Source organism: Lichenostomus cassidix, chromosome Z, assembly GCF_008360975.1.
Source record: "Lichenostomus cassidix isolate B80296 chromosome Z, HeHo_3.0, whole genome shotgun sequence".
Classification (NCBI taxonomy): domain Eukaryota; kingdom Metazoa; phylum Chordata; class Aves; order Passeriformes; family Meliphagidae; genus Lichenostomus; species Lichenostomus cassidix.
In genome coordinates, this window is record NC_139511.1 from 29,867,693 (window position 1) to 29,894,966 (window position 27,274).

A 27,274-nucleotide genomic window follows, 5' to 3' on the forward strand; every position below is an offset into this window, starting at 1 on the left:
TGTTTTTAAAATAAACACAGGGTGAAAAAATCTGGAAAGAAAACAATTTAAAGTCTTCCCTCCCCTTCTAACTGGGACGCCCTTAAACATCCTACTACCATTTTAAAACAACCTTATCCTGCAGTTTATAAGCCACTGCTAGGACATATTTTCTTCAGTGGTGGTCAGAAGAGGGCAAACCACACAAAATTATTTACTTCCATTCCTACAGCATTTCTTTTTCCTCTCTATTCCTACTACTCATTCTAACCTGCCTTGTGTGAGCACTTTCCTGGAACCTTTTTTAAGTAATTAATAGCAGTACGATTCCAAGCAATGCTTAAAACTGATCACAAGATATTTGTTCATCTTCACTGCTTGCTGGCATAAAAATAACTCTTCCACCTAATTATCTATCACATACAGCAATCTGCATAAGCAAAAGACTAAATTAGCTTGCTGGAAAACAATGAAAGACTGCATTTATAATTGCAATATGCACTCAGGAAATCTCAGAAATCTTTAGAAATTGATCTGTTTTCTGCAATATATCCTGTGATGCTACTTCTCATTTAGACACTTAATAAGAAACAAATGGAACAAAGAAAACAAACAAACAAAGAAAAAAAGAAACACCAAAAATCCTCATGCATTCAAACAAGGGCGTAATCAAGAAATGTGCTGCTGAATGTGGGAGGCTGGCACTACCTTTTGAAAAGAACTATTTGGAAGAGCAGATGAGAACAGAGGACAGACTGGTATCAAAGCCAGAGGGTAATTAGAGACAATTTCAAAATCAGTCCAAGGTCCCCGGAGAAGACAGGGAAGCTGTCTGGGTTCAAAAGTATGATGAAAAAGCATGAGAAGAGCACACCAGGTTCTTGGAGATCAAGCCATGTGCATAAACTACAGATCAAGAGTTCATTTAGGCCCAAGGCTCCTGGCAGTGCTGCAGTACAGAAATGCTGGCAATCAAGACACAGAAAAGGGGGAACTGGGAAAATAAAAGGAAAGAGAAAAACAAGATTCCAGGAAGTCTGGGAAAGGATTTTAGGACAGTCATGAAGTTGAGAACAAGAGAGATTAAGAAGGACAGGGAACTGTCCTGGTCTTGCAGTGCTTCTGGGCTCTGGGGAAATGCTGTGTGCACACCAATGACAATGAAGACAGTCTGGGGCAGAAGGGCAGGAACAGAAGGAAAGAAACAGGAGGGGAAACAAATGACACAAAACCATCGAAAGACATGTGATGTGCAGCTCTTGGGATGCAGAGTGTGAGCAAGGAGGGAAGAAGCTCTCTCCTCTCAAAGGATCCTGCTCTTGGGACATGACAGACCCAGAGCAACATGATGCATTCACACGTGTCCACTTACACGGGCTGCTCATCACTCAAGGTGTGATGCAGCAACCAAAGCCCAAATATTTGCAACTGGTCTCCTGACAGAAGAGTAGCTACCTGCAACAGACACAACCTGGATTTGGGGCTGGCATATGCTTCCGTCAGAAACATCAGTGCAGCAGGTACAAATGTGGTCAGAACATCAGAAGTGGAGTAAAAGCCCTGGCCTTAGCCTACAGAAAGACATGACCAGAATCTACACGAGGGCCTGCTTCACCATTCTTTGTGACAGTGAGTTGCACAGAGCAGTGATACTGCAGAAAGATTGCTGGTTACAATCTTCACACACACATCTGAACAAACACGGTCAGCCACTTTTCCTGATGTCCCAGCTCTCACACACTGGGCCCTTGTTATGCTAAGTTTGTAACCACAACTTCTTGCTGCAAGTAAAGAAATTCTCACAAACTTTGAAGACAAATGCTTTTAGTGTTTAAGTAAGTATTTTCCTTGCCTCATCTAGATCTTCCATCCTCACTAAAGCAATATGCACTGAGACTGAAAAACCACACATGGATACTGACACCAGTCTCAGTTTTCCCCCTTTCCCAAAGACCATATGGCTCATGGTGGAGGGGATGTGATAGTTCTCTGGGAATCAGCACCTGTCTTTTCTAACGCTGGTCCTAATTTCTTCCTTTCCCTGGAGCTAGAACAAAGAATAGCAAATATGGGAGTCATGGCAAAACAATCCTGTTCATACCCTCCATCCAGCCCTAGTTTGAAGTGTAGATGTTAACCTTATTGAGCTGAATGAGCTGCTGGATGTGCCTGTAGAGTCCTGCTGGCTGCTAAGAGGCAGAAAATGGAGTAGGTTTTCCCCAGCTGGGCGCACTGCACTGCTTCAAAATAGTAGCAGACACAACTTCCTTGAGGAAGCACAGTGAAAGAGGTAAGGAGCTACAGGAGGAAGAGAAGGGTGAAATTGTGCCTTGCTTCTTCCCATGCATTTATTGAGTCCCTTAGATTCATACAATATGGCATGTTCTTCTTTTGAATGTATCCTTGAAAGGTTAATTCAAGCACTGGTGCAACCTCTGATGTGCTGCCTTTAATCTCAGCTCCCTATTCCTCCTATCCTTTTGCAGTGGTTGTCCCGACAATAAATACATGTGCATGTCAGTGAGCTGTTCCTTCTGTGTATGCACTGCAGTTGACTCAGTATCTTTGGCTCTGAATATAACAAATACGTGTGTAATTCACAGATATTATAGTAAGCACATGCACTGTGAGCTCTTTGAGCACTGAAGAAAAACAGTCTCCTACACTGAAAAGGTTTTCCTACTAGAGTACAACTATTAGAGAAAAGCTGAATTCTGTGTCCACCACTGTAAAATACTGACCCACTCTTTAAACTGACGCAAGCATTTCCAAAGAGCTTCTAAAGGACACGGGAAGGATGAATTCAGGTTGAATGGCACCTCAGTCACATACCAGCTCCAAATGCAAAGAAGAAACTCTTGTCAGGGTGCTCCTCCAGCAGGTCCTTCACCCTCCTGCCCATTCGCTCATTTCGCTTGTAGATGAGCTCCTGGCGGAAGTAGCTGTCTATCTCTTGGGCAGTAATGCGTTCATGGGCTGGAAGTGTAGCATTAATGAAATTGGGGACCTACGGTAGAAAAAAAAAGTCTCCATGAAGGGAGAATTTATGTCACAGGCAGCCATCACGCACAGGCATTTTTGCTCCACACAGATTGTGGCCACTGCCTCATCCCTCAAGGCACAACCAGTAGGACAAAACCCAAAGCAAGCTAAAAAAATACTTAGCAAACTTCTAATAATCCATGGTGCTCAATTTTTTTCAATGTATCATTTCACAAGCTGGTCAGATGTTTTTTTTTTTTTTACTTCAAAGTCAACAAATACTATCAGTTTTCCACACTGAAGATCCTAAATACTCATTGCTTGGCTGAAGAAAATATTTGCCCCCAGCTGCCTTTAGCTACATATCTCTTTCTTAAACTGCCATAGGTATGACATAACTATAATGATAATTACGCTCTTCTAAGAGAATTTGACTAGTATCAGAGCCCTCAGGCTGCCAAAGAATAACTCTGCAATTTGAACTAGTTAAAAAAAAAAAAAAAACTCATAACTTTTCAAAAGAAAGAGGGCTAGATTTTGTCAGGAAAGAAAGCATTACCACCTCCAGTTGCCCTGTCCTGACGGTGTCTTTTAAAATGCTGGCTTCCTCCCCTGGGGTCGCAGAAAAGCTGTGGCTGCACACTACCCTGACTTCTTGCCAGTGGAGAGAAACGTGGGTCTGCAGTCGCAGCAATCCTGGCTTCTTGACAAATAGCTTTAGGCATTCAGTTACAGGGAGTGTTAACTGAAGGGCCTGCAAGTGGTGGTTTCTGGAGTGCTGAGCCACCAACAAGCCAGGTGCTTTCCCTTGCAAGGCTGCAGCAGATGAAAAGACTTTGAAGACACTCAGAGACTATTATGAACTCTTTCCAAAGGGTAGCTAGCCCACAGGTCTACTGCTGAGCAAGTTCTGCTTAAAACATAAACTGACTCTGTTGCAAACTGTTAGTATTTAGCTCTGCAGCCAAGGAGAGTGCCCTGAAGTGGAGCCCCTCACCTTAAAATAAAGGACAGCTGTTCCCTTGGCAACATGCAGGTCTCAGAAAGAGTTGCTCTCTCCAAGGACCTAGGGGAAACGTCTGCTGTTTGTAACATCTCCACAGGATAGTAATGCAGCATGCTCTTACAATGCTAGCCTCCTCCTCTGAGAAATCCTTTGAAATCTGTGCATGGGGTGCATGGTGTAACAGCTAGGCAGTATTAATGACGAGGATGCCTGCACCTGCGGGCGGGTGGGTGTGTGGGACAGGAAGGCAGCAACACACGCGCAAAGCTCGGCATCAGAGAAGCAAGGGTTAGTGTGACGCTGCAGCTCTACACCATACATATCAAAAGGCTATAGGAAAATGGGTATTCAGCAAGGAAAGCCCAGGTATCAACACCGCCTTTACAGCACTCTAAGGATAGAGTCTGTGTTTTCACTGATGTGCACAAATTGCTAGGCAATACCTCACAGACAAAAACAGAGACGCCTGATGTCTCAGCCTGAGGTTAGTTAATCTAACAGCCCAAATAGGCCAAAGAAGTCCCTGCTGGGCATTTTCTCATCGTTTAAAGATCAGTGGTACATTCCATTGTGCTGCTTAGGAAACCATCTCCATAAACCCAAGTCTCTGAGGTCTCAGAAGGTCTCTTTTCCTTCACATTCAGTCTAAATCTATCTTTTCTTAGTTTCCCTCCATTTCTCTTCTTTGGGCCCTGTCCACAGCACACAATCGTATTGATAGAGGACATTAAAAAGCTTGTAACTTGCCCAGCCTTACACAAGCGTCCAAGTCACGAGTGCATTTCTCTGTTGCTATTTGCACAAGACAGCCTGCTGTAGCTCTCTGTTGGTTTTAAGTTTGCTCATACCTAAGCTAGCGTAACTCCACAGGATCCTTAAGAAAGTAAATTATTAACTCATAGAACTTTGATGCTAAAGCGAACATGGCACTCACTCAAAAGGGAAAGCCAGGTGCACCTTTGCTGCTTATGTGCAAGAGAGGGGTTGAGGGGGTGCAGACTCCTGGAACAGGAGGCTCAAGAAAGCAGATGTGCCGGGGAGCCAGCAACATGCCCCTGGCCCTCATCCATAAAGGGCCTGCCTGAGGAGAGATGAGCACAAGCGTGACAGGGGTTAGCACTACAGGGACATGTGCGTAGTACAAGGGCTGTGGTGGCAAGACTCACTTGAGAAGTGTCATGGTTGAAGATGATGGAGCTGAGGTCCCCACAGTTGTAATGCTTGATAAGGTCTTCTGTCGTATAAGGGATCTGGAAACTGCCTGCTCGGAGGCTCTCCTGCTGCAAGAGAGTCTGATTCAAAGCAAAGACCACCTGAGGGAGGGGGAGAGGGAGGAAAAGACAGAGTTCCTGGTAAGTTCTCTTTTCGTCCCATGACAAGGTCACAGACACACACAGGCACCTGCTGAGGGCTCTCTGAAGCTGCTCCTGCTCTAAGCACACCAGTCAAGACATCACCAACCTGTGCCTCCTACAGCTCCACAGGTACTCACTCACACCTTGGATCCTGCCTGCTGAGGGAATGGACTCACCACATTTAACTCCATGGCGTTTTGCCTGTGATGTGATCAATACAGAAGATACAAAGGGGGCAGGCTGAAGCAGGGGTAATCTTGCTTCCTTAGATGACAGTTTCCCTGACCACCACAGAGCCCTAGGACTTGACAGGCTCCTATCCCTCAGTCACCTACCTAAATTAAGCACGGCTTATCCTTGTTTGCCCTTCCTTCCTCATCTGCAAGAACAGTCATGGGCTGCTGTTTCCTGCCTTGTGTCTCCTCTCAGATACCGCATCTATTTCAGGCAGGAATGGGTCTCTGGAGCAGGCCAGGGGAGACTGGTGGCCCTTGGGTACGGGGGGGTGGGTGCTGCCCACCCTGCAGCTGCTCAGCATTCACTCTCTCCCAGCTGACTGCCTCTGCAGGCAGGTCGCTGACGGCATTCCTTTGTCCTCAGCCTTCCCCTGGGAATGCAAACACTCCCATCCCCTTTGCCTCAGGCTCTCTGGCCACCACAGCTCCTACCCCAAGGGACCTTTCTGTTGACGGGAAAGGGAGAAGATCACCGTCCAGATGTGGCTGCCTCCCCATCTCCATCACAGCAGGGCTCTCCCAAGGTAGTGGCCTCAGGGCCTGACCCAGACAGGGCTGCTGATCCAGCTGCTCCCAGCTGCGGGAAGTGCACAGCCCATGAGCCCCACTCAACAGGGACAAGAGAGCACTTTGGAGCAACAGGTGTCTCTGAAGCCAAACAGACGATGCAGAATCTCTGTACCTCTCCCTAGCTGCTCCAGGCACTGCAGCTGGCAGCCACCAAGCCCCAGAAAGGCAGGGAGCCAAGGAAAGACTTGGGGTAGAAAGTCCCCAGGCTGAATATAGGATGTCCGTGGGCTCCTTTGGTGGGGTGTGGAGATGGACAGTCCCCTTGCAGGGAGCAGTCCTCTGGCAGCACCTGGCAAGTAAAACACTACCACCTCTCCTGACGACAGTGCTCATGCTACCACTGCTTTTCACAGCAAAACTGGACAACTGTAACAAGCTTTCTTACTACCTACTGGTTTATTATTTTTATTTTTAAAGGAAACAAGATAAGATCTATTGCTTCGAAATTTTTCAAAAATTACTCTTGAGAGTGTTATTTTCTAAGCTCTGGTTACCCTCTCTGTAATTAACTCCCCCTGGATATTTGCCTCAAACACCATCAAAGGCACTCTGGAACTGAAAGGACTTGCCAACACTATGAAACTCACACATGGGTAAGCATACTCTTAATGTGCTGAGATTACGTGAACCAAATTTTGGGATTACAGAGCAGGTGTGGAAACAAACAGGTGCAATTCCCCTCCCACAGCACAACCATCTTTCTTCTACAGAAAGGTGCAAATTCCACCAGACTTGAAATCATGCTGCCCCCACTACAGCTAGACTTACCTCTTTGAATCCAAATCACTGTGTACATAGCACAATATGAAAGCACATAATTTAGAATTAGTTCTGAGGGGGTGAATGACAACATTCACTCCCACCTCATGCTTTTAAAAAAGTTCTTTAAAAAAGGGAAAGAACTCACTTTGTTGATACAAACTGCACTGAATCAAAATAATAACTCCAGGCGGACACTCAGGTAAGTGCCGTCAAACTGAGCAGTGGCCATCTTGTAAAGGAGCTCTGTTAGATTTTAAAGTAAATTGAACAACCAAATTGAAACCATTTGATATCTGGGCAAAAGTTTGCATGCAGGCTGGGGTTTATCATACTCCAAAGCCATCCTTTTCCGTTTGTTTAGCTTCAGAGAATTCCTAGTGGATGCTTATGACCATCCAACATTCACTGAGAGACAAGCCAAATCCATGCTGAAAATACAGGATTTCTGCAGCCATGACTTCTAGGTCATGCCAGGAAAATGTCATATGCACAATCAGTCCAGCCAAAAGCACTTCCATGAGAAAGGCCTATTTTAAAGCTACTTGACACCATTGGCTTGACAATTTACCATTAAAGGACTTTCCAGACTTTGAAGCAATGACCAGACTGTCCCCATTCACAGAGCAGGCAGGAAATGTGGCAGCCTCCCGAGCTGGTCAGGTAGCTCTGCCTCAATGTAGACTAAGCACATCAAAGAGTCTTTTCAATCTTTACTGTTTGATTTTCATCCAAACACAAACCAGCGGAGGGTAACAGGCTTCTGGGGAGAAAACACCAGCCTGCTGCGTGACACGTGAGAAAAAAGCCAATCTTCCCCTTGCTGCTGTACCTCTGCAGCCTGTACTCCTGCTGTCACTTGCTCTGCATGCTACCCTCAACTCCACACAGATCTCTTCCCTCCTCCCTTGCAATGTGCTTCAGGTGGAATAGATTCAGTCTCTCCCCCAAACAGATCAGGCCTGGACTGTAGCAGCCAGGCCAAGACACACAGGCATCTATCTTCCTTCCTCATGCCCACCCACTGGCCATAAGAAACTAACACACAGCAAGCTGCAAAGAGCTACATAAATCTGCCCCAAAAGCACAGCATAAATTTCAATGATGATCTACAGTTAGGGGGAATCACTGCACACATTTCACAGGAATAGAGACAACTCACCCCCTCTTCCTCCATATCTCTAATCTTACTGCTGGAATGACACAAAACTGCCTTGGTGAGGCAGCTTTGGCAGCTCTATGGCATTTGCTAGAGTATATCTTTCTGGTTGGAGGTGTGATGTCGCTGTTGAGAAGCTAGCAGAGTAATGAAAGCACCAGTTCTCAGTGGCAAGAAGGAATGACCTTTATTGTTTTGATTTCATCACATATATAGAGTTCTCAAAAGCCACCCAGATTGGTCAGTCAGAAGCCTTCCCCCAGGCCTGATTGGCCAGGCCTGCACTGTCCAAGTTCTGGGACACTGTTCCAACAACATCCAAACTTTATCTTTATTTATAAAACACAAGAAAATTTCTCATGGGAAAAACCTGTGCTAGCCACAGTGTGAGAGCTGATATTGGACATATGAAGAAATTTCAGGATGGCAGCAGCTGAAGGGCTTGCCTGCCCAAATAGGAAAGCACAAAAGACCCTTCACAATGAGGTTGTCTATGTTTCACCTCAAGGATCAAAGTGTCTCAGGACTGCCCAGGACTCCTACACCATTACTGTCACAGGACTGCCCAGGACTCCTACACCATTGCTGTCTGGGCTTAGAGCATCCAGCAGCTTGCTGTGGACTCCATGGCCCAGTCAGTGGTTTGTGTGGCACTGCATGGGCTGCTTTTCTTTGGCATGAAGGGCTACAGAGAACTGTTCCCTGACAGGTGAGACTTCCTCATAAGCAACATCTTTCCCCACTCAGCTCCGGAGGTGCATCCTGTAACTGTACATATTTCATAAGGGAGAAGTCATACAAGAACCACCCAAAGTCCCCCACCCAGAGAGTGGGCTTCCACCTTGGCACTGTGAGGGACAGAGGTGGTCTCAGCACCTTTGAGGACAGCAGCAGCAGTTCAAGTCCTTCTGCACCAGAAGCAAGAAAAGTCAAGATACCACACAGAGGCAGAAATCAGAAGAGCATCTTGACAATTAGCCTTCCCTAATGAGTTACAGTAGTTCATGCATCAGGCTTTGCACAGCTGGAGCACAGAAAATGCTATTGTCAAAAATACTCTCCACATCAGCTGATCTGAAGAGAATGGTGGCATCTGCCAGAGGGGAATGATGGCACACACCTACTGAACAACTACACAGCATCACAGTTTGCCATCAGCATGAGTGTACAGCCTCACCAAGCAATGCACGAGTTCCTCTCAATTTCTGTATCACTCCTACCTTCTTGGGGGAATTGAAATTCTGCTGCAGAAAGAGAAGGAGATGTGGGGGTAAAGGGGAAGGAACTGTTTGCAATATCAGATGTTGCTTAAAGCTCTGCCCTAGTGAGAAGGTTATCTTCGGTAAATAGTAATGGATAAACACTGTCAGGGTCTCAAGAAAAGGCAGGATTCCTGAATCTACTGCTCTTAAAGGATTCAATTTACTGAGATGGGCCTTGCTCTGAAGTTGATAACTCATTATCTGTCTTTACTTCTCAAAGAAAACATCAGACTAGGTGCAAAGTGATACTTAAGGAAGACCACAGCCATTAACCTCTGCAAATTGTATCCCAGTCTTGTTTAGCAGATGTGAAAAGCTGAAGAAAGTCAACAGACCATGAGAAGCAGGGAGCAGACCAGCAGCTGGTCTGAAATTGGTACATTTGCTAGGCACAAATGTTGCTTGCCTTCCTAAATCCCTGTTCGAACCTGCAGTCCTTTCACTGCTTGTAATTCCAAACAGTTAAGAAAAAAGAAAATATGGAAAGGTTAAAAAAAAAATTCAATTTTGCTTAGAAATCAACTCTAAGAATTTGGGTTGATCTGAGCTCCTTCAGCAGGTGGTACAGAAAGTATGCATCTTTCTTGCGGGTATCTCTTGTGTTGCACTATTTTACTACTTCCTAGATCTTTCCTGTGCTGGAATCCACAGAATTCACTCTAAAGTCATCCTCCTTGCAAAACTATTCTTCCTTATTTCACACACCCCCTCCAGCAACTCTATCCTACTCTGCTCCGTTAAGTGCATTCATACTAGCATCAAAGCATCTCCTGAAAAGAAGTATTTGGAGAACAAAAGTAACAAGTTTATTAGAAAGCGATTTTTTTTTATCTCCCACCTCCCATTTTCACTGTGATCTGTTTTCCCCCAACCCTCTCCCTTTTTGTGCTGTGGAAAAAATCGATTAAGCTCTCTAGTATACATATTGCTGCAAACCCTCCTCTTGGAGATTTCTTCAGCTGTCAGGAGACACTTGTCCCTTTTGCTAGCATTGTCGGGGCAGCCTGCTAGGCTAAGGGGGTGGGGGAAAGGGAGTTAGAGCCTGGCAGATGCCTTTTTTGTCAAAGACAAAAGACCCCCTGCCATCCTCTCCACTTTTCAGTACTTTCATCCACATTGGATCAAAGTGCTATTCTGCATATGAAAGGAACCTGGCATTATTCGCCTCAAATTAGCCTATCGCCATCCCGCTAGCCTCCAAGTCTTCCCAACAAAAGCGCTCACATCTGTTCCATCATTTGCCTCATCTTCTGGGTTTTTGTTTTTTTTTCTTTCTGCTCTGTTTTTGAGGGCCATTCAGCCCCTTGAATTATAGTCTGGGGAGCATCTTCCTTGCTCTGGGATCGCTCAGCCGGACAATTTGCTTTTAATTGTCTTAAGGAATCATGGGCTGCTTTTGCGTCCTTCCCAGAGACTAACTGCATCCATTACAGCTTCCATTCAACCTCTTCAACCAATTCTTTCCCTTTTTCTTCTCCTTCTCAAAAGCATGTTTCTCTCCCTGCTCTTCACCTGGAGGAGACCATTGCTTCTCTGGGCCAATGAACACTATTGCCCCAAATCAAAGCGGGCCTTAAATCAAAAGCATCATGACTATCAAAGTCAATAATCCTCCTTTGTCATGGTAATGATCCAGCAGGCCAAGTGTTGAGAAGAAAGCAGAATTTCTTGCTCCAGTGTGATGCAGCTCCTTAGAAGTCTAGTGAGCCTTCTACACGAAGCTGTGACTGGAAATGTCAGAGCTTGGAAACCTGACCCCACCTGCCATGAGGAGCCCAGCCTGCACCTACCTGCCTGCACACACAAGTGGGAGAAGTCTGCTTTTGGCATGGGCTGAAAATGGCAAAAGGAGGTTTAACCCACCATCTGCAGCCTTCAGAGCAGTCTAAGTCACTTTCAGAGCTGTTGCTTTTGTAATGAAGAGGGCAAAACGAAACAAATTCCCAAACCCGGACTACTTCTGTGGGAAAGATTGCCTTGAAGCCATTAGCAGAGACAGGTTACGTGAGAGACTCACCCAAGAAATGAACAGTAAAAGTCAATGAAACAAAAGGAAATGGAGACTACTTTAGGTTGCCTATGAGCTACATGTTTCCCATGGGCTCCATATTATTTATATTTGGGGTTTTTTCTCAAAAGCCAGCATTTCAAGTAGAGGGAGCACCTCTTCTCTAGCAGGATCATCCAAGTCACTTAGATGATGTCCAGTTTGCCTCAAGTCAGACACAAAGATGCTGACACAGGCCAAGGCAGTGAAGACTTTGATCTCTGTCTCTGCAGACAACAAACTCACACTAACAACATCTTATACCAGGTTCTTGCAGTGTGTCTTTCCAGAACCAAACAAAAGACACTGAAAGTTTTACCTGGAATTTAAATGGGAATACACAAACCTTTGTCAGCTAGGAGCTGTAAAAATGAGCCTTTAGAAGCAATGAATGAATTTTTCATTCTCTTTTTGCAGGAGGATGGTTCATAATATTTAATCAGAGGAACACTACTTATAGCACTGCTGGAAGAAGTGCAGCCCTTTTACTTGTAATAGACTGCACTAATACACAGCCTTTTGTCTGAGTAATTTACACTGATTTACACTGTAAAATGTAACTTTTTTTTTCCACTGACAGCAGCAGAAATAAATGCCCCTCTATGTGCTGAATGTGGAATAAGACCAGCAATGGGATACATTGTTCCTGTTTCTCAGAGTGGCTTACAGTTCACATCTGGACACCTCCAAGACCTTGCTGGAACTTGCTACCATCTTTCTATAAGACCAATTAGGCTAATTATGTAGCTATGAACCTGTTGCTGCACTCATTCTGAGAACTCTCCATCTGAGCTTACTGGGATTCCTCCCTGTGCTGCAGGAATCCCCCAAGCTTTCCTGAAATGCATTCTTGTACAGAAAATCTTTGAACTGGTGATCCAAATTTGCACGTTACTAGAGAAGGATTAAACTTTAAAAAAAAATTCTCTCTGTTAAAGATTTTGTAAATATTAGCAAAGTTTGTTTCTAAAACCTTCACTACATACTAGATGTCAAATCTTCACTAGGTACACATTTTTACGTTAAGAAGCAGAACTAGGACTAGCCCTTTGTCTAATTTCAGGTTTCTACAGTCCTGAAGCAAAGTTGAAGGCAAAGAAAATCCGCCCTGCTTTCAACCCACTACACTTAGAATTCCTAGCTGTCTCCTACTCACCATTTCTTCAGTTACCAAAGTCCATCTTCAAAATTAGATTTGGGAATAACGATCCAAATGAAAAGGAATTACTAACAATCCTGATTTCTCTTGGAATGTGCCCACTTTCCAATTTACAGAACTGTCTAACCACTACACTAGTAGCAAGCGTTTCTTTTGCCCCGTATTTATTTCACAAGACACTGGACAGAACCATCTCAAGATTGTATTAAAGGACTAATCAAGTTGCAAAACAAAACCCTGAAACTAGGGTTTCTTGGGCTAAGACTAGTTATACTATATCTGCAACTGATGTTTTGGTTGGCATTTTGTTTGCTCGTTTGTTTTAAATAATCTTCTACTAAAATAGTTGGTTTGGTCCTCTTCCTCTTCCTCCTTCCTTTCCCCTGGATACTCTTAAATATAGTTGAAACAAAACTTAAATGCTGAGGTTAATAAAACCAACTTTTTTTTTAACCTTTTTAATATCTGTACAGGAAAATTATCTTAGGAAATTATTTTGCTTTTCAACTGTAGAAAGCATGTAAAAAATGTAGAAATGATGACATTCACTGTGTTTGCGACTGTAAGAATTAAGATAGTAAAACAGATGAAGTCCACCTACCTTTCACAGCTTCAAGAACAACATTTAGAAGAACTTTTTATCTTCCTAACCCACAATTACTGAAACTAAACAAAGCTGGTATTGATGACCTGGGATTTAGCTGCCATGTTTTCTCACTCCGTGTTCACATATGCTCTCTGGAGTGATGCTAGATGAAAGAAAAATTCTTACAATTCCTGCTTGCCTTCAGCATTTGTTTTATTTGTCCTCTCTACCACAGGCCATGTGTAGCTTAGTACTAAACTCAACAACAGTTTGGAAGATTGCTAAAAGCAACACGCCTTAGAAATGTAAAGTACTGAACATTCTCTCACCAGGGCTCGTACTGGTGGAATGGAATACTTTTTTGGTGGAATGGAATAATTCAGAACACAAATTTTTAATTGGCTGGAATCCTTCCCCCTCTTTCTGCAAAACTGATGTACGTTAATTGCATAATTTCTGTAAGTGTGAGCAAATCAAGACTATAAGATTGCTAGAGTAAACAACCTAACCTGGCAACATCATGAACAGGCCCAGACAGTAATTATATGTCTTCTGGTAACCATGCCACACTGTCTTTGGATTTTCTTGAATTTCTGCCAGCATGGAAAGCATGTTCCATATAAAACACTCAGCACTGATAAAACATTTTTCCACTCAATAGAACAATTAGGCCAGGACTTTGGCTGCTGTTCCAAACAGAACAACAATTTTGAACCAGTGTTTATGTTGTAGGCAACTAGAAGCATCTTTAAGAGAAGGTTCTGGCTTCCCAGTGGAGCACAGCAGAGCACCAGATGACCCTTTCCATGTATATATATTTACATTATATTTATATGTTGTTATATATTGTTCAACTTGCCAAGAAAAACCTCAAAGAAGAACTGCTGGAATGGGCCCTAGCTGGTTTCAGGCACATCAAATGCTGGAAGTTATCAGTGCAAAAGCTTTACAGGAGGAATAGCTGACAAAATTTTCAAATAGTGAGGTACAGGCCTAAATCTGTGTTCTTCATAGTAACTGAGAGCTCAGCCACATAGGAAAAATAGCACATCCCAAGGTATGATTGGAATTTACAAGCCACCAGCTGTGCAGTAAGAACCCCTGAGATTATATTCTTGGAAAGAGTCACCTGGATCCACTGCCAGATGGCACCTCCACTCACCTCGCTGTCTGTCCACATCAGGACATGACCAGTGGTCCCAACTTAGCCAATACACCAAACTGCCTTTGTGAAAAAATCTAAAATATTCTGATTTTCAGACCCAGGAAAACCTATCTGCTGCCAATGCAATCAGGAAACTGCTGAGGGTTTGGCACTTCTGAATGAAAGGCTAGAAAAGTATCTGGGGGTGTTGGGGGGGTATTGTTTTGTTTTTCTCTTTGTTTTGTCCTAGAAAAGGATTGTTGCATGCCAACAAGGACCCCTCAGGAATTTCAAGTGGCTCTCTAAATTCAACTGACTTGCAAGAAATCTCATATCAGGTAAGCTGTTACTGGCAAAACACGGGAGATTTTAACCTGCGGACTTCTGAGCCAGTTTCAACGCATCCAGAGCCAGAAGAAAAGATTCTTATTTTCTTCTGCTAGCCCTTAGACTTGTCCACTGTACTACAAGCCTTCATTATTCAAATTCCCTCACTGCCTACATTTAAAAATAAAAGTGTTAAATCATCAAAATGTAACTGCAGTCCATCAGGATATGAAGTCAGAAGGATACTAACTCAAATTGGATAACAGAAGCTTTGTTAAAGGTATCCTCAATTACTACCATTTGGAATGGAACAAACAACCAACCAAACCAAACCAAACAAAAACAACAACAAAAACAAAACAAAAAAACAAACCAAACCAAAAACAAAACCCTGAAAAAGTTATCTCAAAATTTTGTGAGGCAAAAAAGCCGTAAAAATATCTCTGAACTCAAACCTTTCAGACCAACTGTACCGAAATTTCTTAATCACCTCAATGAACACCTCAATGAGCCCTAGATAGTCCAATCATTTTTTTAAAGGCCAGGGCTGGTCACCTTTCCCAGAGCAGTTCCAGCACATAGTCACACACACTTACTGTCAGGGTAAGTGTCCAGGATAAACACTTGCTCGAGGATCCCTGAGAAAAGCAGAGCTTTCTGCCAAGAGCTCAGAATTTTCACAAAGTCACCATGATTACATAAGTCTGACTGCCCAGATTAAAGTGGCCCAAGATAAGCAGGCAGGCTCTGGGGTGTGATGAAATGAACAGAAACAAGAACAAAGCATGTCAAGATTTATCTTATGGGCATGTTACACTTTGGCCTCAGAAGTGAATAAGTGGGTAGTTTTCCCAGGATAGACAGGGCAATGCTTTTCAGAAATTACGTGAAAAAGCCACAGTGCAACTATAATCAACCAACCAGTTACTCTATGTATGGAAAAATCCAAGAATATATTGACTTATGATCTGCAACTTTCAGCACCAAAGCAAAAAGCTCAGGTGCAAAAGATTGTAAAGGTATAATGGGATTTGAATAATCTTTCTCCAAATCCAATTTTGGAAATAATAATATTGTACAACAGCAGCTGCTTAGTGAGTAGTTGCTAAAACTGTGACAGAAACAGAACAATAAGCAGGTAATCAGGGAAAAATAATTCAAGAGGCTGAAATATTCACCCTGTCCAAGCTAGGTAAATTCTGACAAGCTGTACTTATAGACTAATGGGATCTTCCCCAGTCATTCCCAAGTGATTAAATTCCACTTTTTGAACAACAAACCCTCAAGAAGGTCTGTACAGCACAGGCATGAGACTTGTACTACAAAAAGCCTACTCTTAGAACTTGCATTTGAATGTGAACACAACACATACAAAGTCCTGGGTTAAATTTCACTTCTGTTATGCACCCCAAAGATCTGCTGAAGTGTGCCTCCCTCCTGCATCATTACATTGCTAGCAGTGTGCACCTTCTCAGTGTCAGGCAATACCTACTGGAGCTCCTCACATGTCCCTTTGGGTAAAATCTGAGATGCAGGTCCACAAGCCTCATGTCTATGTAGTCCTGTGACACTGGATTAAGGATAAAGGGTTCAGACATTATCTCACTCTGGATTGTGACACAGAACAAGTAACATAAGGCAGGTACCCAGCCCTTGCAATATTCTACATATCCCACACCAGAATGTTTCCACAGGGTTTTTAATATATTCACGTACACTAAAAGATTAAAACACTCCTCCCAAACCCATATGCAAGGAAAATAAAGTTGGCATTGAGAAACTTGTGTCAAAATCCATCAGACAAAAGAAGGAAACACTTATAAACATGAACTCCTACAAATTCTTCATTTGATCACCTCAGGGAAAATGCCATCCTGTTGGTATTTCTGACTCATCCGTAAACTTTCTAACTACCAACAATTTCTGACACAGTCGCCCCCTAAGAATAGGACCTGTGGTGTCTGCTAGCCAGTGAGATGTGATTCCCAGGCAGGGAATCTTTTCCCAATCATCACCAGCAAGGGCCCTATGGACTAGGCTGTGTCACAGCTCATGGGCAGCTCAGTCCAGCCCTTCTCCAGGACTACACACACCAGCATGCCACAACACACAGTGCACCCTAATGCTGCAGTGTTCTTACACTACACTGCTTTCTGTCAGGAGCCTGTTTCCAAAGTTGTGCTCATCTGCCCTTCAAAGCAACCCTAACTCCAAACTTCCTTTCTAGCAGCTACACTTTTCTCAGATGCATTGGGTTGCTTTTTTACTTGAGCCCACATTTGGGAGCTTTTCTGCCTCCTTACACATGAGCAGGACAGGGAATTCACCGAATACAGAAATGTCAGTATTACTTCTTGCCTAATTTTTTCAGACACAGCAGTGTATCAGCTGGGAAGAAAAGCCCACAAGAGCTCTGCTGCTATAGGAATCTTCCTAGACATTGCCCTAAGAACACTCATCCAAAACTACTCATCAACCAAAACCAGACTTGTGTTGCTCCCAACCACGCCTATTTTTCAGGTTCTGCACCATTCAAGATTAAATAAAACTAAACAGAAACCTAACAGGACAACAGAAATTCCTGGTTCAGATCATCATATTTATTATGTTGTTAAACATAATTGATGCTAAAAAGTAAATTCGCATCAAACATCTTGTTAGGAAACCTTACATAGAATAACATCTGTTTGTGACAGATAAAACCAGGAAAGAAACCACCATCCCTCAGAACTGCGTTTAGAACTCTCTCATAAATCCTAAAAAACCTCAGAAATGTGGCTGCCAGAACCTGCTGAGATGTTTGCAATTAATGTAAAAAGGAAATTTAAGTTTGTGAAGCAGTTTCAGAAGCCACTGGATGCTTTGTTCACCAGCCCCACTGTGATCTCTGTGAGCCCAAACTACTGTGAGTGCATACATGAATTTCAAGCATGGAGGACATTAAAGCCTTTGCTCATGTGCATGCACACCAGTCTTCAAAGATTCAGCCATAACCAGCTACAGACTTCCAGCTGAACAGTGCTGAAAATTAGGTGTAACACTTGCTAGTGTCTCACTTCATTGTTTCTACTCACCTTCTTGCATTCAAAATTAGGATTTCACACTATACGAGCACATTGAGCCAGTTCTGATACATTGGCTGAAGCCTTTCTTCCTGCTCCACAGACAGGAGCTCTATATAAATTCCTTCCTTTTCTATTCCAATCCCCCTCTTCCAGGCTTAGTCTTCCCCTTCTGCTTGTTTGTGACCTGATGCCATCCACTTTGACTGTATGACTATCCAAATAAGCCACCAAGTTGATAAAAGTGACACTGGCTGGAGACCTGCCAAGTCCAGTCAGAGCTCAAGCAATTCAATATTCCCAGTTTTCTACTGCTCCAAAGGTAGGAAGAAGGGTAAGAGTACACTCCTGATGGTCACATGCTAAGTGCTGTCACATTTGCTTTTTATAATCAGGCTCTCCTACCTCCTGGATGCAACAGCAAAAGGTGTCAATATTTCAGCATGAAATTGGAGTTGCGGCGCTGATGTATCAGATTCTCCTGACACAGCAGTATTGATTCTCTGCCTGAGGACAAGAACCACTGCGGAAGGAAGTGCTTGCACAGCCCTCCATAAATGGTGAGAAGTGAGACCAGAGGGAAACAACTCACTCCCTTGGTATGTCCTCTGGTCAGCATCAAAACCTAGTACCAAGCCCAGAACCCCAATCCGCTGCAGCCTCTACTGCAAGCCCCCCTGTAAAATTGCTTCCCAGAGACCTTTCAGATGAAGTGGACAGCACTGCTACCTAAGAACAGTCCTCCTTGCCTTGTTTACAACAGGACAGTGAAAGCTTACAAGCACAAAAATAGTAGCCCCACTGGTCAAAAGGCGCAAACCTGAGTCATACACCAGGCTCACAGTCAGCATGTCCAACTGCATACACATTCCTGAACAGTTCACATCGGGTAAAGCAAAACTTGAAGGCTGTACACCCTAGCAATTAGCTCCTTCATTCTCTGTTCTTGGCTAGGGAATCCAGCCATGCCAGCAATGGGATGTGACACTTCTCTCAAGTCCTCTTTTTGTAAGAAGGACAGTCAGATAAATATCAACCCAAATTATAAATGTGTTTCCAGCCTGTCTGCTAGAGATACCCAGCCTCTGCTGGGAATATATCACCCATCTGCAGAGGCCCTGAGAAAATACTTTATGACCCTTATTTTTCATCCAGGATGGAACATACAGACAATTTTGCTTATGTTTCAGTTAATCCAACCCCATGTTTTCAGTTTACTCAGCAATCATATAGTCCATATAGTCCTCCAGAGGGCCTCCAAATTTTATCAGCACAATTTATCTTGAATGGCTTCACGAAACTCAAAAGACACTGGGCCAGCCTTCAGTACACTGTTGCAAAGATGTATTAGGTGCTGCTCAGTGTTGATTTAAATTGTGGTCATACAGAGGAGTCATCCAGGGACACCAGGCAGTCATACATGAAATGACTACACATTTTGAAAACCATCATCAAAAATCAGACCCAAGCAATCATGAAATAAAAATAAATCATACTTTAGGCCTATCATAATTTTTTTCTGTGCTGCTGGAATTGTTGCAACAGCACCACACAAAATGGTCTGTAATTCTCCACCAGCAGAAAAGCTTCATTCAATCTAATTTCAAAATTGCTGAAAAACTGATTTTGATGTAAGTGGTGACACTTTTGACCTTTGTAACATTTGAAAATTGTTTTATTCAACTTTCTACTTAAAAATTTCCAAGGACATGGCTTTTATCTTGTTAAAAACTATTACGACATTTGCCTAGTTCAGTTTCCTTGGATATAATTTGTTTTCCATGAAAGTTCAAAAAGGCTGCCTAGCAGTTTGTAGTATCCTGTGCTGGTCCCTTCAGAAGCTTTGGCTGTGTGTGCCTGCTTCTGCTCATTTTGAAATGGTTAGTTTTACCAGGTATCCTCTCACCCTCCCTTCATCAGTAACTTTCTGACTAAACCAGTGTCAGTTCTATTCTTTTCCAGATGGTCCATAACAGCACAGTTTTTTAACAAAAGCGTTTGCTTACTTCAGCTTTTCTGCCATGCTCAGATACTTCAAGGCTGTTCTTTCAAGTGCCTCTCTCTTTTCATTTTCCTCTCCTACCTCTGCAGTTTTCGCTCCCCTGCTGCAAAATGGTGCAATGAATATTTGTGCATGATGAGGGACTTTGTATCAGTGCAAACCTGCTGGGAGACAGTTCTCAAAAAAAACCGGTCACAAGAAAAAACATTTAGAACATTTACTGCTTCTGTCCATTCCATTTTCTTACTGCACTCATGAACTTCGTGGCTTTTTCCACCCTAGAAGCAAATTCCTAATTTAACAAGTCAAGGGAAAAAAATGCTAAATGAGCACCAATATGTACAGTCAATTTCCCTCATCTGGAAGGGAACATAAACTACAGAGCATTAGCTGCATCAGTTACTGTTTTGCCTAAACCCAGAAAGTCTTCTGAAACTTTTATCCTAGTTTTGAATGGCAGCTGGACATTTACAGGTTACTAGAGGGAGCGGGAGCGGCAGTAGAAAGAAGTTCCACAGTCTTCTTCTGTAGAAAGATTTTTACAGTCTTTTAAATTCTTAACTGCTGACACAAGAAAATACCTCTGCTTTTGTCACGAGGGCCTTCATCCTCAGCCCTGTTTTCTTTAAAAACCAAGCATGCGGTGTCTTTCAAAGGTGTTGGCAAGCACTACAGCTAACACACAAAAGAAGCCTTGCAGAAAGCACACACTCTGGAGAGGGGAAAAAAACCCACAGCCAACAAACAGCCCAAGTGCTACCATCAGGTTCCCTTTTCACAGAGTGACCAGATGGATGCACCAAGGCTTTTGCAACAGCTCACCAGGAACTACCAGAAACTCGGACCATGGGCTGGCAACTGGCACTAAAGCTTCTAACTGCAAAAGCCCTCCTCTGCAGATGTGAAATATCACGATCTCAGACACACTGCTAGAGATGTTTAGGATAGAGCTTCCAAAACATTTGCTGCTTCTCTTTCCATACAGCAGTGCACACCAAACATGGACTTTAGTTAGAGTTCACAAAGCACCCTGTGCTACTGGGTACAGCTGTACCATGGCTTAGGGACTCTGCAGTCACACGTGGCTTGTGACTTGTGCAGCACTGCAGAATGTCAGACACTGCGAGCTGAGCGCTGCGTTCAGGATCACTGCACAAACAGGCACAGCTGAATGAACTAAAACACCATAATCCTTCCACATTTCATTTTATTCTTCATACATTTTGACATTATTTAATCAGTGTTTCCTATCCAGCAAATGCTTTTGGGATTTACTACATTAGTGGAATAAATGCACAGTTACAATTCATTTGTAACATTTCTGACAAATTTGGGTCTGAAGCCTGTCATTACTCTTGAGCTTCCAAACCAAAAGGCCTGAAATCAAAGGACTTTTTAGACATAAAAACAGGCAGTATGTTTAAGCAAGCTAATTTATGAGGTCTTCCCAGGATAGGGGCTCTCACTGCAAACTGAATGTGCCTTTCTGTAATAGGCTAAGGAGCTAAAAATATCAAAATTGATTGTGAACTCCTGGGTCTCTATCTCAGTACATGAAGATTTATTATGACAAATTTTGGTGGGTTTTCTTTATTTTTTTTCCATTTTTGGTCAATGGTGTTTTTAATTCCAAGGTCAAAAAGGTCATTAGAACTTCCTCTTTGGAGATAGAGCAGTATTTCACAACAGTTATGGTAAAATGAAGGGATAATCTCAGGTGGATCAAATCAAAATGTGAGGAAAAAAAAATCAAGATCAATACAAAAATAAACATGAGGAATTATTGGGAAGGTAACCATACCATCACAGGATCTGTGGGTGGCAGGGCATTAGAAAATTTGTGAATAAAAAACGTGATGTTTTTACTAAAGCAGTTTCCAATAGTGTAATATGTAAAAACTGGGAAGTAATTAAGATGTCCTATCCAGTCCTGTCAAGGCCTCTGCCAGTCCCTTGCATCCTGTTTTGTATACTGCTGAGACAGAAACAAATTCAGAGGAGACTGTTCAGAGGTTTGGAAACATAAGCTACACGAAAGGATGAAGAAATTTGCTTAATCAGTCCAGGACAAGAGAAGCCTGAGGAAAGAGACAGGCATCACCACAGCTCATCCAGCCTACAGAAGGCAGTTACCAAACAAAAAGGTCAGCAGACTATGGTCCACAGCCTGGGGACAAGAAGAAGATGTCAATTCAGCTTGCAACAGCAAGTGTTTTAGGTACAAAGGGAAGCCAAGATGGGAGGGAAAGAAGGAGGGATGGATCCCCCTGGTCCCCCTGTACAGTCTCCAGCACTGCATTTAAGACACCATTACCTTGATTTCCATGGATCATTTTGGTGTATTTCTACCTTGGGACAAGAAAACAAACTCAATTTGTGCAGACTTGGCAAGTCTTTTTAGCTGTCATAACCAAATGCTCTCACACTGTAAGTCCTGCTTCTTCAGGTGAGAAGACAGCAACTAGAGACAGACACTCTATCAGGAAAAGCTTAGCAGAGTTGGGCACAAAGCACACCTGGTCCTCCAGCCACTGAGCTCCCACCACACCTTGCAGCTCCCTGTGAGCCACATGAATGTTTTCCCTGCTAGTCACGAGGTTAAGGCTCCTGATTGTCTCCTGCCTTGAGGGCCCCAGTGGGCAGGGCATGCCTAGATGCAGCCTGTTATTGTTTTCTACTGTACATTTCCTTGTTGCAACACACACATGGTTTTTCCAGCCTTTAATGCTTAACTTATCATGTGCTTACCATCCTTGTCAGGCTATATTCTTAAGGAAAGGACTTTAAAAAATGGCTCATTTCAGAAAGCAAAGAAAGTAGAATATTACATACTACCTGTAGTCAGATAAAAACAAGGCATAAAGGAAACAAGCTCTGTTTTTATAAGCCATACTAGAATGCATGGACAAAACCAAGTAAGGTGCCTCAAACTGTCATTTCCTATAACCGTAGTATAAATTGAATCATCCAGGTCCATCTCCATTTTGAACTGGCATAACACTTGGGGATTCTAGCTTTTCAAAATGTTTGTTGCCTTATTTTCCCAGTAAAATCTCAGAAACATTCCCCATCTTCTAGGTCTAGCTACTTTGCCCGGAACTTTCCTGCTTCAAGTGATACCATAATAGAAGATCTTTCCAGCCCTGAAAAAGTGATCACAGAAATCACAGAAATTGAAAGGTTGCTCCAACCTCTAAGCTCTTTTGCATATTTGTGTCTCCCTGTTAAAAAGTTTTCAGCTGCTGCTGTAACACTGTGCTGGTTTGGGCTGGGGTAGTTAATTTTATTCACAGCATCAAGTATGGGGCTGTGTTTTGGGTTTGTGCTGCACACTGGGTTGATTGTATAGAGATGTTTTAGTTGCTGCTGAGCAGGGCTTGCACAGAGCCAAGGTTCTTTCTGCTTTTCATAATGACAGGCTGGTGAGGAAGCTGGGGGTAGCTGGAAGGATGGGAGGAGACACATCCAGGACAGGTGACCCAAACCAGCCAAAGGGATATTTCAGACCATGTACTCAGTATTTAAAGCTGGGGAGAAGAAGGAGGGGACATTTGGAGTGAAGGCAGTCCCCAAGTCACCATGAGGGGTGAAGGGGCTCTGCTGTCCTGGAGGTACAAAACACCTGCCTGCCCATGGGAAGTCATGAATGAGTGTGTGGCTTTTCTTTCCCTTTTAAACTGTCTTTATCTCAACTCATGTGTTTTCTACCTTTTCCCATTCCAATTCTCTCCCCAATGCTGCTTATGTGGGAGTTGGCAAGCCACTGCCTGGGGCTTGGTTGCTGGCTGGGATTGAACCACAATAAATACAAACCTGAAACTGGCTAAAAACCAAATATTGTATGCACAATAATTAAGAGCCACTTAGAGCAGTGAAAATAAATGCATGCAGAGAGAAAGTCAGTGATCAAAATAATAGACTAATCTTCCCCAAAGATTAATTTCTGAGAAGACAGACTATAGAAAAGCACTCTCTCCCTCGTAATTTTGTTAAACTCAGCAAACCCACAAAATCTGAAATGTTTCTGTTTGTTACATGACAGAATAATTCATCTTGGAGATTGTTTACATAGTGGTGGTTATAATTTTCTCTGAATCATGAGACCTGATGACAATAAAAATATCCACATCATATGAGCTCAGTAGCAGTCTGCAAAACAGCTCAGTCAAGAACTTTAATAACTGACAACTGCAAGCACGTAATTGGTCCTTCAATTTCAATGTTATTTAATTAATTAAATCAGTCAGTTTATCTCATAAACCTACTTAATATACCAAGTATCACTGTTGAATTAGCTTAATTAATTTAGTAACTGAACAGAAATCGTTCATGCATACCCACAGAGCTCAGAGGCCACTCAACTTGTTCCTATAGCACAGACATATTCTCTCACTTTCAGCAACCTTTTCTGGTTGCTAGAAATATGTATTAACTTGTGGGTCCCATCCACAAGTCTTTATGCCAGAGGGCAAAAGGCCACAAAAATCACACTGCAATAGTAAGACTGAAAAAGAGAGTTCTGATTCCCCAGTACGCCAATCCTTCTTGACAAGTCATGTCTGCCAAACCCTATCCCTCAACTCCCTGTCCTTCTCAGATCCCCTTCACACATCTGACCTCCCATCACACTGCTGCTTCAGCTTAGCATGCTCACACACACACACACGCACACCCACTTGAACAGGAATGTGTATCACAGAAATCACAGAATCAGCTAGGTTGGAAAACACCTTTGAGATCACGAAGTCCAGCCTGGGACCCAACCAGATCATGGCACTAAGTGCCATATCCAGTCTTTCCTTAAACACCTCCAGGGATGGTGACTCCACCACCTCCCTGGGCAGCCCATTCCAATGTCTGATCCTCCTTTCTGTGAAGAAACTTCTCCTAACGTCCAACCTAATACAATTCACATGTAGAGAGTTCTAGTCTTTTCCTACTACCTTACACTACCAATAACTTGAAAGCCCAGGAGAAATCTGCATAGAACAGCTGGATCTTTTAATGACTGCCAAGATAGCAAGCAAACACGCACTCTTGGAAATGCTGGGCAGAAGGAAATCAAAGCTATTAGAATTTCAGAACAAGCCCAGCCAGCTTTCTGAAAATCATGCTGATGTTTTTCAAAACTGGCTCTCCAAAGAGAATCAACATATTAATAAGTTCCTGTATATAAAACTCTGCATTTAAAAATCCTGTGCCTCTTTTAGCCCAGTTCAAAATCAGTGGGAGTCAGTACTCCTAAAATAAAATTTCACTTTTACATACAAATATAAAGAGATAACAATTTAAAAATTTTGGAGAAACAAAAAGTTAAGACCAAGTTCCTCTAGGTCTCCTGTTGTCATGAAAGTAAAGTCACACTGCAATTCAAAACAGAGATCTTTCTGAAACCTAGAAAATTCCAGTAGAAAAAGAAACCTTTCCTGCACACTTTTAGTTGTACCTCTGAAAGCCATACCTGAAAAGACATGATTCCTTGGCCTGTGGCTATGAACAGTCCAGTGGGGAGAGAGAATAAGCATCAGGGCTGTGCTGAAGGACAGTTTAAGCTACAGAATGCAAGGACATGACTTGTCTTCCCCAAGCCAGTCTTCTTCCTGTTTTATTTCCTGTTATGAACAATGCTATATAGTAACAAAAAGTGTAAGTTGTATGTGCAAATAGTTCAAATCTCCCTTGACCTGAGTTACACCATGCCCACGTTTTCAAAAAGCAAAAAAAGCCACCACCCAAGATCTCTGAAAGATGTTTGTTTGCACCTATCGTTGTGTATCCTGCCATCTTTGCTGCAAGCATAATCTATGGAAAAGATACCCAGCAAAGCACTTGGAAAGTAAGGCACAACCTCCACTCTGCTCTAGACCAGAAAGTATCCTGATGCTTTTCCTCTGAATTCCTGTTACATAGCAACACAGCTGAGAGCACAGCCAAACCAGCAAGAAGCAGTCTTCTCACCTCCAGCAATCCGAGCTGTTACATTGCACTAACAGCTGGAAAAATCACTTGTTCACAGACCCTTCTGCAGTGACACTGATGAGTCACAACACAGGCAAAGTAATGGTGAGGAGACTCAGATCTAACATCTTACAAACTGTGTCACTGCAAAGAAATAGGACCCTTTAAATAGCTCTTCCAAACAACCAGAATTGTGCAGATTTTGGGTTATCCCAACAAAGATGTTTAGATGCAGACTCAGATACAGGAGTCCAAATAACATTGGGATTAATTGTTCCTGTAACCCACTTGACACTTTTCAAAATCTGCTTCAGCCAATAGATATTTACTTATCCGGCAAACATCACATCCAGGAGCAAAGCGGTGCTCTTTACACTGCAAGAAGCCTACAGGAAATTGTACATCATGCCCTGTGCTAAACATAAACCCATCAACATGACACATAGGCTTGAACCAAAAGTTGCCATAACCCAGCATAACTCGTTTAACCATGAGACAAAGCACTCAAGAGACAAAGCTCTCAAGAACATTATCTTCAGGCCACATAGCAGCATCTGCCAACACCCCCTCTCCCCCTGTCTAAAGCGAAGTCTTCTTACCCTCCTGCTGTTTTTTAACAAGCTCATTGGTGACAGAAGTGTGAAATGCTGTTCTGGTCTCCAAAATAATTCAACTTACACTCACTAGGGTCCGCAAAGTAAGGAAATCCAGACACAACACCTATCCTCCCCTCCACAAAAGTATGTAAAGTCACTGGTGCAACACTATCCTCTGAGGTAATTATGTTTTAGAATATAATCTCAAACATGACCGTGTAATTCCTGCTGGAGAAATAAAGATCTATTAAGAGGCAAAACACAAAACACCCAGCTATTGCTGGGTCTCTGCAATACTGGGCCTAATGAAATTCGTGCTAAAATTAAAACCAACATGAATTAACAAAATCCACATTCACTAAATCCTTTAACAGGAATAATTGTAAACAAAAGCAGCATCACCTGAGATCGAGAGACATATTAACAGATCAGTGGAGAGAGTAAGCAAAACAACCCTATTCTTCTGGTATTTGCTTCTCTCCTAGGTAGTTATTCGGCTGTCACTTACAGGACAGAATTTGTACCCATCCAGAAAAGTGTATCTGTTGTAATCCTGATGCCTGCTTTCTACATATTTGCTAAAAAGACATTCTTAGCTCCTGAAAGAAAATATTTGAAATGTAATTTATTAACACAGCTGCATGTGAAAACATGCAGGTTTTCACTGCATGTGAAAAACCTAGACTTCCTGGGGGACTAAATCCACCTTCATTCAAAGCAGCCAGACTACCTCACAGGTCTCCTCAGTCTGCTTTGCAGTAACAACCCAGTTCCATCCACCTCCCTAAAAGGCTACTGAAATGGCTTATTACTAATAAGGAAACTGGATTCTCAGGCTAGGAAAGGATCAGTTTCTCAGTACTCCTCAAACAGCAGAAGAACCTAGAGTGTGGCTATACCATGTGGCCAGGCTGTATTTTTTTAGGAAAGCCAACAACAGAAGCAGCATGCTACCATCCCTGTTCCTGTAAATTCTTTTGCTACTGCTATTTCCAACTACTGGAACAGCGTATTCATTGCAACATCTCCATGACAGCTCCATACAGCATTGTTAATCCGAATGTTATACAAGGAACAGAAGGCAC

The 27,274-nt window shown here is 42.9% G+C and overlaps 1 protein-coding gene across 3 annotated transcripts in view; it reads right to left on the reverse strand.

The window, feature by feature from the left end:
* TRABD2A (TraB domain containing 2A) overlaps positions 1-27,274 on the reverse strand; it is a 77,484-nt gene that overhangs the window by 22,038 nt on the left and 28,172 nt on the right. For 2 of the 3 annotated variants that reach the window (XM_085042169.1, XM_085042167.1), the window contains exons 3-4: positions 5,134-5,280; positions 2,812-2,986 (exon numbers count right to left, since the gene is read on the reverse strand). In XM_085042169.1, coding sequence (XP_084898295.1) covers positions 2,812-2,986; positions 5,134-5,280 — 322 coding nt within the window. The remainder of the gene's footprint in view (positions 1-2,811; positions 2,987-5,133; positions 5,281-27,274) is intronic. The other variant, XM_085042168.1, reaches the window with a different exon arrangement.